This window comes from Anoplophora glabripennis, unplaced genomic scaffold, assembly GCF_000390285.2.
Source record: "Anoplophora glabripennis isolate ALB-LARVAE unplaced genomic scaffold, Agla_2.0 scaffold2, whole genome shotgun sequence".
Classification (NCBI taxonomy): Eukaryota; Metazoa; Arthropoda; class Insecta; order Coleoptera; family Cerambycidae; genus Anoplophora; species Anoplophora glabripennis.
In genome coordinates this window covers 3154555-3170547 of record NW_019416325.1, presented here as the reverse complement: position 1 = coordinate 3170547, position 15993 = coordinate 3154555, and the positions used below count along the sequence as shown (strand labels likewise).

General features: G+C 33.4%; 1 protein-coding gene across 1 annotated transcript in view; it reads right to left on the bottom strand.

The window, feature by feature from the left end:
• LOC108916995 (calcium-dependent secretion activator) overlaps positions 1-15993 on the bottom strand; it is a 54696-nt gene that overhangs the window by 7063 nt on the left and 31640 nt on the right. The window contains exons 8-16 of the mRNA XM_018723400.1: positions 12335-12601; positions 8086-8368; positions 8005-8025; positions 7746-7934; positions 7555-7691; positions 5799-5986; positions 5632-5733; positions 3462-3649; positions 2875-2987 (exon numbers count right to left, since the gene is read on the bottom strand). Coding sequence (XP_018578916.1) covers positions 2875-2987; positions 3462-3649; positions 5632-5733; positions 5799-5986; positions 7555-7691; positions 7746-7934; positions 8005-8025; positions 8086-8368; positions 12335-12601 — 1488 coding nt within the window. The remainder of the gene's footprint in view (positions 1-2874; positions 2988-3461; positions 3650-5631; positions 5734-5798; positions 5987-7554; positions 7692-7745; positions 7935-8004; positions 8026-8085; positions 8369-12334; positions 12602-15993) is intronic.

Below are 15993 nucleotides of genomic sequence, written 5' to 3'. Positions count from 1 at the left end.
GAGTCACAAATGGCAAGATCCACAGTGTACAACTTCAGGCGTACTTTATACAAATACATTCAAAACATTAGAATTATCTAATGTGTCATACTGGACATGATGTGTTGACAGATGTTAACACATCATGTGTTAGTAATGCGCTTTTTGCACGCGTTAGCTTTGTTCCTAGTGTGTTAGAAATAGTTTCCAAAAGTCAGATCTAATCGCATTTGATTCGAAACAATGAATTTTTAACCTTACATAAGCATTATATCGAATGCGCACGCATCTGGCTGTTGGAAATTGTTTTGGATTACTCTAGGAACAAACCTATTATTGTGTCGTGTTAACACCTCTCATCACAGTGTGCCACATCAGATACTCTGATCATGTTATGTTATTCTAATGTGTCGTGTTTCAACCATTTTCAATATTTATTGCTATTTATTACATGCCTTTACTTTTTATATGCCACACTAAATAGAAAGAGAAATTGTAAATAAATAACCCATTAATTGAAGTTTGCTGTTAATGAGGTGAGGCCATTGGGTAGTTATTTTAAATAATAAGTAAAAACATCGACTGATCCCTCAATACGCTGACGGCTATCTGACACTGCCAGACTAGAAACAGGTGTTGTGTCGTTATTTAAGCGTACCATCGGCTTCTGACGTCACATAACATGTCAGAGGTTTACGAAAATTCACTACGGGTGCTTAGCTGACTTACTCAATTTTTTTTAGTTTTAAACGAAGAGAATTTTTGTAAGCCCCTTCTATTTAGACAACGTAAACGATATTTCCGCAAAACGTATTAACACGACACAACACATACTTCGAGCTTAGAACACATCATTAACACGACACGACGAATAATCTGATCTTGTTTTTAATCGCATTGTCTCTAGCCTTTAACACTTAATTAACGGGTGTTTCCAGTAACACATTAATAGAACTTTCGTTGAAGGCATGCTGACAATTACAATCGTCTTTGATTTGAAATTAAATTTAGGTTACTTTTGCCAATGCTGCTACCTAAAACGCTACAAAGTGACGCTGAACATGATGTCGCTCGTCGCTTCCAATATGAAGTATTAGTAGTATTAACACCTTGCGTGCATCTGCGTATGTTTGTAAAAACAAATTTGCAAATTATTGACTAAACAACCAGCTGAACTGAGGTTGTGTTTATTCTAACACAGGAAAATTTTGTAACCGTCTATGAATTTGTCAATAAAAATACACATAGTATTGTTAAATTAACTCAGTAGGTACAACTTTAATTTTTACAGGGCATTCACCCTTTTTCGTTTTTCTATATATACGGTGTTTCAGAAAGACCTCCCGTAAATACGACGGGTGATAGTACGACAAAAAAATAAGAATTTTTTGACTTATGAACTATATGTCTATCTTCTCTGGTTTTCGAGATACAGAGACACAAAATAAAAATTTTTAAATAGAATTTTTACGAGTTTCCAAACGGAGCGAAATATTTTTATGAAATTTGGTATTCCGGGGTTTTTAAGGATGCCAAATACGCTGGTCTAATTATTTTTTAGTTATGCTACATTTTAAGTTCTAATTTTTTAAGGTTAGGTTTTTACCATTCGGGCTCCAATTTGTAATGTACAATTTTATTTTCTAAAAATAATCTTGTTAAAGCTTCCTAATGTCTTAAAAATTTTATTTTGTCGTTCTGTATCTCGAAAACAAGAAGAGATAGACATATAGTTCATAAGACAAAAAATTCTTATTTTTTGTCGTACTATCACCCCCTATATCTACGAGAGGTCTTTCTGAAACACCCTGTATAAAGAACTCGTAGACTAAAATTTTAGAGAATTTTCTTGCGATTTAAAGAAATATATAAAAAGACAGTAATATTATCTTCTCCTTTAGGTCATAAGATGAAAGTCCCTCATAGAAAGAACAACATGGAGGTCAAAGCAAGGTCAACTTGAAAATGTTAAATGGAACACCCTATTTTTTATGTCAGCTTTCGAGAGAGCGTCAAATTTTTCATCCGAGCATGGGGTTAGAAAAGTTTTCCCGTTTGTCTTTGCAGATCATATGAAGGTCAAGTTCAGTTTTTCCTCAATATCTGCAAAAATATTTGAGGAGAAATTTTGAACGACAAATGATTGCTGCCGTAAAAAACAGGGTGTTTGGATTAATATTTTTAAGTTGACATTGGTTTGTCCTTGAAACTTAGGTAAAGGTCAAAGACAAGGTCACCAACATGGTTTTGGACCACCCAGTCATATAATTTGGTTTATATCACAGAAATACAACAGCCAACTGTTCTTTTTATGCATTTATTTGAAATCTCGAGGAAATTTCCTAAAATTCTTAGCCATTTTATTTTTATATATAAAGGGTAATATTATGTGAACACCCTTGTACAATTTTATATCTTAAATATCCCAGATTTGAATTGACGTAAAATGTGTATCTTTACGACACAATATTAGCAGTAGGATAACAGTAAACAGTATATTATTTTATTGATTTCAGTGTTCCAATACCAATTTCAAATAATTAAGTTTATATTTTAATATTAACTGTTGCATTTGACATTTCAGTTATCGGATTTAATTACAATTAAATTGAATATTTCCATCATTTTAATAGATCGATAATTGCGCAATTAAACATAGATAACCCTCTAAAAAATATTCATATATAGAAAATGATTTTCAAAGTATTTTCATCCTTCCTAACCTACAAATGAAGATGATCAAGGCAAGTAACTACAATTAAATTGAAAATTAATAACTTTAAAGAACTTTAACTTGTGGAACACTCCGCTTGAATAAGAAAATAATCAACTGGAATAACGAAGGATTTATAAAACTGTCACTAAATTATAAACGTATACAGGATAACGCCTCACCTCTGCGTAATGTTCTTCGTTTTGTTGTAGAAGATCCACGCAGAGCTCAGCTAAGTGTATTAAGTCGTCCAGTTTTTTACTTGGAGACACCATTGTTTCACCCCTTAAATCTTCTGTAACAACACAGAAAAAAAAAATTAACACATACCTCGCACACGATATTTTTTCTACTACCGATTCCAAGCATTCAAATTCATGTATTTTGGTACTTAGCTTTGATAAACAAACGATATTATAAAACACACAGCGTTGGTGTTTATGGTGTATTTGTAGATAATTTAATTTGTTGCTTTTTAATAAATAATGTGTACGCCTATGTCCCGCGGCTCAGTTCTGACAGCCCTAATAATAATAGTACAAAGTATAGTGTGGTAACCAGAACCGTGCTCTTTTTAATAAATCAGTCTTTATAAACGTTACGTTATCTTTAAATAGACCACCTTCAAGTTTCTGAACTCAACGCTGTCGGAATTGCAGTGGAACAAGGTTTAACAGAGCAGACCATTGCGTGAATAAAAGTAACATTAAACTTACAGTAGTAGAAAAAATAAGTTTTTAAATACCCTCGATTAGAGGGAATACGTCACCTTCGATTTTTGCTTCTGATGATAACCTAGTGTAATTAACTAAGGCCGCAGTCTCTAAACATTTCTTTATCATTCCGCGGACTTCTTCCGGAGGCACTGGTGTAACAATATCTTTCATTAGAACCCTTTCTAATAACGAAAGGGTTGCTTTTAAAGCACCTTCTGGTCTACCAAAAGGAAAACAATACCTGTAAAATAATCGTTTGACTAGTTAGTACCCTACTACTTACGCAAATATTGACGCCGCCGATAAGCGTTCGAGTTGTTCTGTAAAAGCCGCACATCATGGCAAGATGCGGGTGTAAATATTTTTTGCGTAGGTAAATTGCTCGAAAGCGTAATTGAAGTGACCTTTGCAAACATATTCGTTTACAGTTAATGACTGTTTTTATAGCACGCGACTTTACGGTTCTCTAAGGGCAAGGAATATGATCCTGGATGTTCCAACAATTTACCCACTGCGTTTTAAAATGTGTAATAGCTTTGTTTTACAGGTATCCAGTTAATTCAAATTAATTCGAAATATTTTCTTAAATACTCATCACATGAAGTCACATACGCTTTTAAACCAAATATCTTCGTATGCTAAGGATATAGCTAGACAAATAACTAATAATTATCTAAAATAAAAAACTTATCCAAATTGACGTATTGAAATCAGTATTGCAAAAATTAAGCCGTGAATGATAGGCACGAAACGAAAACGGGTTCGATTGAAATGTGCCAGCTGACTTTGCACCTGGTACGATATGACAAGGGATGTAAACGGGTATAAAAACAAACTGGCAACGTTGATTCGGTGAAATGAAAATGGCCGAATAAGTTGCCACCGCTTCTTAAGATGTAAAAGGCCGAAGATAGTCTCCGCCCTGTACAGGGTGTCTCAAACTCGATAGTATGGGTCTACTGAGGATACAAAAAGTTTAAATAAAAATTGGGACACGTGGTGTTAAATGGGATGAGATCAGCTGCATTTAATCGAAAGTATTATCTTTGGGATTTGACAGAAACGACTAATGACGTCATCAATTATATTTTTTCCAGAAACATACCCAAATTTTTTCCTGTTAAAAATCTCTCTTTTTTCTAATAGACTTTTATAAGAGAAATTTTTCTGTATTACCTCCCGCTTAAAAGTTATAAGCAATATCGTCCTAAAAAGTCTGAAAAGAAATACCACAGTAGGCCCATACTATCGATTTTGAGACACCCTGTACAAAAGCACAGTACAGTGAAACCTCTTTAATCCGAACACCACATTGCCAGGCATTGTTCGTATTATCGAATCGTTCGGATTATAGAACATACTATAAAGATTTGTACATATGTACATTATTTACGTACGTACACATTTTATTATAATAATATAAATATAAATCATATAAGACGCATAAAACTTATATAAAGTAAAACATAAACATGTAGTTACATATACATATATGTATTATTTTACGCTTTTCACATTTATTTTTCTTACTTCCAAAAAAACTCCAAATTTGTTGCACAAAACACGACACGCCACAGGTTGTTCGCTATCGGCAAATAAACTGACTGCCGACTACGCGCGTATGCGCGAAACGATCTAGTCTTTTCTTGTCATCGTTCAGATTTGGCCGTTCGGATTAGCGTGTGATCGGATTAACGTGTGTTCGGATTAAAGAGGTTGCACTGTATTAAAAGTATATAAAATAAATAATTCTAAAAAGTGCGAAATATACAATATATTACTGTCAAAATGTCTTAATACTGTCTGATTTTAAGAAGTCCACCTATTTCTGTCTTTGAAAAAAGGATCAAAATATTCAGCTTTCTGTCGATCACTTTAAAAGACAGGTAAAATTTTTTCCGATATGGTATTCTTCATGAAATTTTGCCATAATTTCGCCGATATTGTATCTCTAAGATAATAAAGATCTCTATGGTGCCACTCATAAAATGAGCATCCGTAATTTCGGCAAATTTTTAGAATTAACTCGAATTAACTTTATATTTTTAATAATGTAAAAAATATATAAATTATAAACTAAAATAGTTTGTCAAACCGACAGTAATTCCTGTGTTTGTTTGTTTCCACTTCCGCTTGTGTTAGCCTAGGTTATGAAAGCTGTGTTGGTTGTGGTAGTATTTGTATATGCATGTCAATAGCAGCGTTCAGTTACTTAATGTTTACCTGAAATTAGTTATTTGATTTTCTAATAAAACCCGTAGCCGTTCTTTCACTTCCTGGAATTTCTCCTTTTCCTCGTGCGTAACGCTCCCAACTCCGTCGGGTCTAAAGTTATTACTATTGTTATCAATTAATCGGTATTTGACAGCCCTAGTGTTAAGTCTACAAACCTGTTTCCGTGTACGTGGCTAGCGCAAAATGCAAAACTATAATGTATTAAAGTAGGATCTATCATTATATTCCTCTCCGCCCTGTCTAACAGGTCTGACAAGTAGCACAAGTGCCTAAAACATCCCCGAACCCCGTATCTCGCGCAATATTCGTCCAACACAAAGACCTGCCCGGGGCTAAACCATCCCTAAAACAAAATTTTACAAATATTCAGTCATTAATGAACGCAGAATTTTCCCACGGAGGAGAATAAATTTTAACACGTGTTTCCATTGATCTTACACCGCGCCCTGAGGGAAAAATATCGTAAGGCTTTTGAGGGTAAAAATGTATTTTTAACTACCTTTCTATTTCCAGTGTTTCAAAAATTAAACAGCTCCACATGGATCATTTTCCTTTTGGGGAAATCTTTAAAAACAATTAAAATTTACCGTTTTGCAGTGTTAATTTATAAGAATTGTCAAAAATCTCAATAATTGTACATTTAACATAAACTTACGACTTTCGACTATTCTTCTTTCTCAAGACCATTCCACTATAAAAATAATCTTGTCCGTAGAGACAATAAAATAGTATCTAAGAGAAGATGGATATGAGACTTCTGTTCTGTTTTAATGAATTCCTTTTATAGTGGAATAGGCTTTAGAAAGACTAAATGTATAGTCGAAACATGGGCAAATTTTAGGAAAAAAGATTTTGTTAATTATCCATAACCCACAAGAAATCGGACGTCATGGTTATAAAGAATCTATGTAGTGTATATGCTTGAGAAAGACTAAATGTGTAATCGAAACATCGGTAAATTTTAGGAAAAGAAGTTTGTGCTAATTACTGCAATAATAGCAACAATTACCAAGATCTGAAGGAAACACGTGGTAGGAAATATTATCGGAAAACTTTTAATAGTTTTTTTCTCAGAAACGGTTAATATTACTGATTTTGAACAAAATCTTGGAACTTTGTAATTCTTCAATAATTTGTTAATTTTTTTGAAAAACTGCAACTTTCTTGTCAATAAGACTCACTTAAGTCATTAAACTTTCAGAATTTCGTTGATTATTTTTTCATAAAAAATCCTTGCATTAATAAAACTTTATGACAGAATATTAATAAAAAGAAAAATTACTTTGAGGTTATGTAACTCAGTTAATATTTTTCATAGAAAATGAATAAATTTATGCTCTTGATATCTGGACATTTTGTATATAAATAATTTATAACTTCTGATTAGGATTTTTTTTGTAAAATCGACTTTTGTTTAGGAAATAAAAAAAATTATATACAGGGTGATTTCACTTTAAATACAAATACTGCATGAATAGATTCATTACCAAAAAATAGGTGAATACGATGTATTAAATTTCATTCAATTCCGTCAGCGCATTATGACACAAAATACATTTTTTTTTGTAAACATATAAACGCCCTGTATTTCGAATACCGAGTCCCGCAGGGAAAATTTTTTATTTTTTGGTAATGAATCTAGTCCTGCAATTTCTGTATTTAAAGTGAAATCACCTTGTATACACGCAAATCCATACATAGTATATTCCAAACCTGACGAGATTGAGAATGTTTTTATCTCAATCATGAGAAGAAATAGACTGAAATCTGACCTTAGCAAGAACCCTTTACGAAAGAATTACAAACATTACAAAATATTTCCCTTTTTATTGTTGTTGGCAAAGGGTTTATTTACTGTTTTCAACTGTTTTTAGACAACGAAATCATGGATAGTTTCTAAGTTGAACTTACCAATGAGCAATAGGGATCATTTAGCCTATACTCTAACGTTAAATTCTGGAGAAGTTTGAACAAGGAAGCGTGATCAAACTGGCACGGATCGGCCGATATGAAGTCCTCCATCCCATGTTTCCTAGCTCTATCAGCGTCTGGAAAACTATTCATATGAGCACACGGGAAAGGAACGGCCTGAACAAATTTACCTCCTTGTATCTTCGATATGGTGGAGTTTTTATCTTGAAGGGTCAATGGAGGTGTGGGTTTGTGAGATTGGCCGGTAGCGCGATACATCGCCATTACCCACAAGTGACACTCGTTTTCGTCGTCACTGGCATATATGATACTATCTCCTTCTTTAACCGCGTTAAAGAAGTACCTACCGCCCTCCAGGTCTGTAAAGAAGTTTTTGAGTACGTTTATTAAATACTAAGCATTGATAAGGAGGAGGTAACTTACGCTTACCCATTCCGACCATCAAGTTTGCTTGAAAACAAAACGAATATTAGTGAGACGGTTCGGTTCCCAAGCCTGTACGGTTCTTACCACTTGATGCCTCGATGTAGTCCACAGTATAACCGTCTAACTGCATCATCTCCGATGGTTCTGACTTCTTTTCTTTATAGCTACACATGGCGAAAGTATATTGCGACACTTGAACTAAAACGTAATACCTCTTCTTCCACTTTTTCCATACGCTCTTCCCTATAGCGTACAAATAACCACAGTGTTTCATGTTTAGGGGTTTGTCCATTCTACAAGCTATTTTTATTCTGAGGTCTTGGTCGGGAAGATTTTTAGGTACTGTCATTTTGTGCCATTCTGGTGCCTAAATAATGTTTTACATTTTTAACAGAATTGCTAAAACACGTTCGAGTTACTACAGAAGTGCCTATTCATAGACATGTCGTCCTAGTGTGGAGTGGGTGTGCTGTTAGGTGTTCCGTTCTAGTAAAAAATCAATCTGGCGGAAAAATTTTGGAAGGCGATTGACTCATTGAGAAAATACATCGGAATGAATACAGGTTGTTTCATTAAGAACAGAACAGAGCTTACAATTAATGGAAAACTTTGGAGGTCAATATAAAAATAATAAAATGATTATTAACCAGAACACAATTAATAAAAAATGGCAAACTACATCGCAACTCATGTAAAGAAGGAGACGAAAATAAATTGACCTTCTAAATCGCTTCACGGTAGAGTGAAATAATGTCAATCTGGAACAGATAATTAATAGGAAGGAAACATACAAATTACCATAGAAAGGTCAGTTATGTCCTGAAAGTGAAGGTTTTATTATTCCAGTCCAATATTAGATCATAGCCACAAATACCTCCAAAAAGTATATTCTAATGGACGATCATATAATATCAGGTTCCAAGCTATTGAGCACAGTAAAGTAACCAAAATTATACATCAGGCAATACCCAATGCCAATACCATACAAGGTGGTAGAAGTTTGACTGCCTTAATTTTAACAGACGATAGAATACGTTAAAATAAACAAAAAAAAAACTTATATGACATGGGTCCTAAACTCGACCATTTCGGAGAAAAAAATTATCAAATTCTCCAACTTGATGTACAAAAGTTCGATTAATTAAGGAATATTGACAACTGCATGCATAGAATACCATAAAACATAAAATACAGTATTTATCACTTTTTTGAACTTCTTTATGCTCAATTCTAAAAAATAATTAGCGTTGTAATTTTAAAATTCGATAAAATTCATATCGAGCAATGTGGCAACGGCGCGGCGCCTATTAACACGAGGTATAGTTTTTCCGATATCAATTGAAGAACCAAGAGGTTGGCAGTATGTACCAGGTTCGGTCGCTGACGCAGCAACTCGGCATTGAAATATTTGAAAAAGTTGTTCCCTTATTTATTTAGCCATACCCATATACACGTCTGGTCGAACTAAACGTGGAGGTGGTAGAAATGTATACGCCCTGTTAAAGAATGCGAGCGCGGGCAAACGAAATACAAACACAGCTGCATTGGGCCACTGGGCAATACTCAGCTGTTGACAAGTGGTTGACAAATTGCCTAGCAGTGCAGTGCAGCAATGCGGAATCATTGATATTATAATTGCGAAAGGGAGAAATAATATTATTACAACATGGCATTTTGGAGACCTTTTGAAAACATTCTACGACAAAACGGAAAATATCACTTGCGTAATTGTTACAACAGAACCATCTGACCGAAATGTAATATGGAAAATATCAGGAGAAAAAACACATCAAGAACGTATTATTTCAACTACAGGCACGATATTACACCACACTCGTTGAGTAAACACGTGCGTAAATTAATTTAAATCAGGTTATTCAAACCATTGCGCAAAAAGGCACTCATTCTTCATACATAATAAAACATGACCTTTTTTAAATAAAATATGGACTTCCGATGAACTTGGCTGGCCCGACCATCGGAAATATACACCAGAGAAAGCTGCGAACAAAAAAATAATAATAAGGAAAATAATAATCATGCCCAACAGAATCTCTTCCAATAACAGGGATACAGTTCATAATACTTGGAAACAAATAAGTACAACTTTTTTCTGGCGGCACTATATTTTGTTGTTACTGTTTGGGGCCAGTATCTATAACATGCCTGAATACCCTAATTTGTTAGCCGGATTATTGAAGCTAGGACCATGACTTGTATACAACGTGTTGTATATATATTTCGCACTTCGATTAATTGGAGGAGATTCAAACACATTACCCGTATGCGATAGTACCGGACACTAGCTACCATGAATATGTTGCGCTTCATAATAGTTTCATTTCGCTTCCCTATACATAAATGAATGGCATGCCGTGTTATAAACGTATGGTAAACAGAATATCACACGAATAATTATTCCCGCGAAAGCTAACAATCACTTTCCAATCAACTGACAATTCATAATAATTTAACACCGACAATTTGTGGACAGAGCGCGACGATAAAAACAAATGAAAATGAATTACCTACAACTGAATATTGTACTATTGATATTAAAGTACGTTGTGCTTCGGTTGCACATGATTAAAAATTATATACAAAGTACATTCCAAAGTAAAAAATAAGAACAATACGTTTTTTTTTGGCAAAAAATGTATAATATATTTTAGACATCGATGAATTTTTCAAATTAATGGTTTACGTTATAGAGCACGTGACTTGAATGTGGCAAAATGGCAAAATTCATCGAAGTCTAAAATATATTATTGATTAAATATTTATTTTATTTTTAATATTCTTATAAACATTGAAAAATACAACTTTCTCTAGCAATACAATGTAACAATACATGTAACAGTTCTTTTAAATACTATAAAATGCAATACTTATATGTAATGTTGATAAAGTAACATTCAATAATATTCTAGACACAATTTACGCAATAACTGTAACAGTTAATTTTAAGACGATATTTTATACGTCGATCTCTTCTGAGCACGGCAAATTTTCATTCATTTATAATTTTTTTTCAAAGAAATAATTGACTTTTGTTTTTAAATACGTAAAAAGACCTTACTTTTCAAAATATTGAAAGCACAATGAAATTACAAAAGAAAACGTATAAACAATATGACGCTCGACCTCTGCAAATTCACAAATTTAAGCTTTTATTCTGTGTATTTTTTACTTAATTTTAAGCCCCATAAAATTCGATGTAGGCCCGATTTTTGAAACAGGCATGTGCTTGGTCTAATTCGCCCGGATCATAATGCGCATGCTCGGAAAGAATCCTGTTGCGAGGCTACTTCGCTTACATGAAATTATCTTTAATGCGCATGCTCAGTAACATTGATAATTTTAATTTATTAATTACTATAAAAGTCAGTATTCTATAAATTTAAATATGTAAATTCTATAATTCCTTTAGTTTGTCACTAGGGGTTTGAAACTTCTTAAATATTTCAAATATTGCTAGAATATCGCGCTATTTAGGGTCATCAGGTAGAAGAGATTTCTTTGGCATTTATGTCCAAAGTACATAAGGTCGAAAATCGATCTAGTAAAAATATTGAGAAATTCTTCATGACAATGGGGTTGCCTATTATTTGGCGTATGTGACGTCACTACTAAAAATGTCTATTCTGAGTAATTTTTGGTCGTCAGTCAACTTGTGTGTAATAAACTATGTGTCTAAATGTCATGAAATTTTGACAATACACCAGTGAAGGATCTTCCTTTCTAACGCATGTAATTGCTAATAGATGGCATCATTAGAAATACCTATTTTTGAAAAGTCCTGCTTATTTTAAAACGTACCTTGTATTATTAAACTTATTTATTTAAACCGATTATTAGGATCCCTATTCTGTCGATAACAGAATTTCGAATTCCACTTGTTTCGAAATTATTTTTTTTGCATTTTATTCCATATTTTATGTAAATTAATGTTTAACATATATTATGTGAAAGACAAAGAAGTTAAAATAATATTTATCTATTGGTAAGATAGCGCCCTCTGCCGATGAACATAAAATAAATATAATTCTTGAAATTCGCGAACTAAAAAAGAGATTACCAAAATTTTTTTAAACTTTGGCATTGTAGATTGAAAAAGAACAATGTTTAACTCAGTCCTCTTTTTTGATATTTCATCTTTAACGAAACACCCTGTACTAATTCTTTAACTGCGAGTTCCAAAATTTTTCTTTTTATACTGAAATACCATTTTCCTATTTGGGTTAAGTGTATAATAGTGGTACATACGAACAGCTGTATAAAATTTGAGTCACAGAGACAAAATCTACGACACATTTACCAAACTACTTTTTACCTTAGAGGAGAGAGGTGTGGGTTTCAAAATGACCTTCCCCAATTCTTTGTCTTCGAGAGCTAACATTCCTGGGTTTTCAGTGTATAATTTTACTTTTACAATAGGCAACGGATGTGTTGTGCAAAAATCGCCTTGAGTGTCCCACATGGGTTTGCTAGCTTCGGCCTGGTCTGTCTGTAATTTTTCCCCGTTTTCAACTTCCATCGTGCAATAGACAATTCGATTTGGAGCTAAAGACTTTAACCCCCTTACTTCCATCACTATTACCTAAAATAACGGGAATAGAACCACAGAGCTCACATTTAAAGATTATTAAAGTGTATTTTCTTCGCATTACTAGCCTCTTTGGAGAAATTTATACCACTCGTACAAATTATAATTTATTCCACAGAACATCTAAAAAATATTCAATGAAATGTTAGTTTACGTGTTAGAATTCCTGAATTGGCTATTAATGTAATATCTTTTTAACGTCTGTATACCATACCAATTTTAAATTGCCACTCACAGATCTGTTTTAAAGGAAAACTTGTTTTACTCGTCTCTGAAATCTGGGAAAGTTATGAAAACAAAAATAATAGAAGCATTTTATAAACAGCAAAAAATCAAGAAAGAAAATGACCGATAGTCCATAGAGGAATGGTTGAGGACATTAAATGCTGTGACTAGAAAAAGTACTGACTATATCTAGATCTGTCTCATGTAGAACAGTTTTAAGGTTATGTTTTTTTGTGTAAAACTATCCATGTTAGAATCTTGAATGCCATGCTAACAGGAAGAATTTGTAGGGATTTTAAACATTCCATATAGCACTTTTTAAGTTCTGAATTTCTTAAAGGTGTGGACAACTAGCAAGCGAAAAAACACTTTAAAAAGTATGAGAAACTTCCGAATTTTATATACACCCTCAAGCAAAATAATGCATGCCCGGAAACTGTGAACAAAAATTTTAGGTTTCATATAATCGTGAATAAAATGTTATTTTATAAATGGTTTAGACTAGAACCTTTTATTGTCCACAGCTGTAGAGTTAAACGAATTATTTACTAATCCTAGTCTTCATAACATCAATCAAAAATCTGATATGGTGTAAAAAAAATGTCTTTCAATATTTTAATGCGAATGAAAGATATTATATTTTCTACGATTATTCATAAATGATTGCAAGCCACGTGACCAGTATTTTTGTTTGGAATTTTGGAAAATTGACCTCGGATCCGTGATCAGCGACCCCGAAAACCCCCGTATATCAAATTTAGCGCGAATGGGTTATTTTTTTTAATATTTGGTCGGCCATCTTGGATCCGCCATCTTGAATTTTGAAAAACTGACCCCGGATCCGTTATCAGCGACCCCGAAAACCCCCGTATACCGAATTTGGCTCGTATCTGTTATTTTTTGATAATTCGTGATATCTAACCTGTTTTTTTTGAGGTTAGAAAAAAAACATCAATTTTGAACGCGAATTCACGTTCGGCGGGGTCTAAACCATATACATTTGAATATAGAAAAATTTTTTTTTTATTTTCCTAGCACTCTCGTGAATTTTTGCTTTTTTTGACCTGTTTTATGAGGTTAGGAAATTCCTGTGCTAAGATAGCTCGATTCTGACACCGGATTCGTGATCAGGAGGCAATAATGCTATGGATAACATGTGTCGCATGAAAAGTACAGACAGCTTTTTTTGTGTGGCTGTGTAATTAAAGATATTTTTATAACGTTGAGGTTATACACTCTGTTAATATGGAGAATGGCAGGATCCGTACAGCTGTGGACAAAAAAATTCTGGCGTAAAATACATAAACAGTGTGTTTTAGAAAAAGGAACCACAAATTCTGAGACTGATACATCAAAGACACACACCTTAAAAAATCTAACCTCAAAAAATGTCATTGGGTAAGGTCATAGTTAGCGACCCGCAGCAGGACGTCAAAAGCTAATAGCATTGTCATATTTTGCACCCTTAAAAGTCTACCCGTACCTTTCAGTGCATTACATTGTTTTTTTAAAGAAAACTAATAAAGTCCCAATTTAAAAGGACAAGCAGTTTAGGTCGGAATCTTTTTATTATCCACAGCTGTACATGGGACATTCACCTAATAAATTTTGTGGTCATAGTTTCCGGGCACCCTGTAGATGTAAATAAGGCCATCTTCGTTAAGTGCATGTAAAATTCGGAGTTCGGGTCATTCCGTGGAATCGAAATTGTGGTTATGGGAGGGGTAAATGCAGGTGGTGGTAAATTTGCGAAGAAATATCAACAATCATGCTCACATCTAGGTGCAATAGCAATGTGTTAAAAATTACATTAATCGTGGATATCAAACAAAGTAAATCTTCCTGACGATCTGAAACGTTCCTATAAACAGTTAAAATGAAAAAGCTGTGTGGATTTTACAATTTACTTTGCTCGACACTAAGTGATTAAATTGTGTAAACTAAACAGCATCAAGTAGGGGTCACTATCGGGGTCTAATATAATGACTGCGTAAATTTTCCATATTTGAGTGTGAAGAATGCAATATAGGGAAAAATAAATTCCATCGAGAACGGGTGAAAAACCGGTTTTAAACATTCAATAGCTTTCAACCCAATTTAAGGATTGCAAATTGATACAATTTAAATGTCACGTATGATAATTTTTTAATAAATAATAATATTTTGTAATAAAAAATATATATAAATATAATCTAAATACTGGAAATTATAGAAAAATACCGCGGACGTCGTTGAATTGCAAAAATTAAACGCACCCTGTATCTTTCGAACGAATCAAGATATCGAGATGTAGTTGTGGACATTAATTTATTTTCAAAAATTGAGCTGGACACATCGTTTGTCTGTCTGATGAGAAAATACAAGGAAGACCTCAAAATTGTCGATATTTGTCCACCCTGTAAATTTACCAAAACATCTTGGGGCCAATTTCTTCATCAACTTATTGAATCAACAACTGGTAATTGTAAAATAAATTTAAAAGAGCGTTTCCTTTGCTATAAATATCATAAATTTAAAGTAATAATTATTAAGAATAACAGAAAAACAATTTTATTTATTTTTTCGAAATTTATTTTCCCCTTTGCCTTATCTTTAAATTCATTGCGCAAAAATAACTGGTATATTTTGCGCACATACAAGGTGTCCCACTTAAGACGGCTTCTTTTCCAGTACTATTTTCGATTTTGAAGGGTGTCCATTTCTCCTGGGCGTTATAGTCTTTCCGATTTCAATTGAATAACCAAGAGGTTGGCAGTATGTATATACCAGGTTCGGCCGCTGACGCATTATATACAAATTATTAATTTTGTACCTTTAGCAGAAAACTTGTTTAGGGACACCTATGAAATTTATTAAATTTTATTGCTAGGCGTTTTTATATGCATGTTCAACTGACTTTGGAAAGACTATACCTAACTTTATTCGCAACGTCCCGTGTATTAAATTTTTTAATTTCTCGTTGGATTTAAGGGCTTTCATTAGCAAACATGGTCTTTTATCGCAATAAAGATCAACCTGGTTTGGTGCAGCTTTCATTAGAGATACCTTTTTTTATCACTCATGTTACCAAAGCTACGGAAGAATCTGTCTTCAGTGGGACACCCTGTACGAAGTTTTGCTCTGACAAATAGCCTCCTCTGTTTGGTACTTTCAGTGACAGC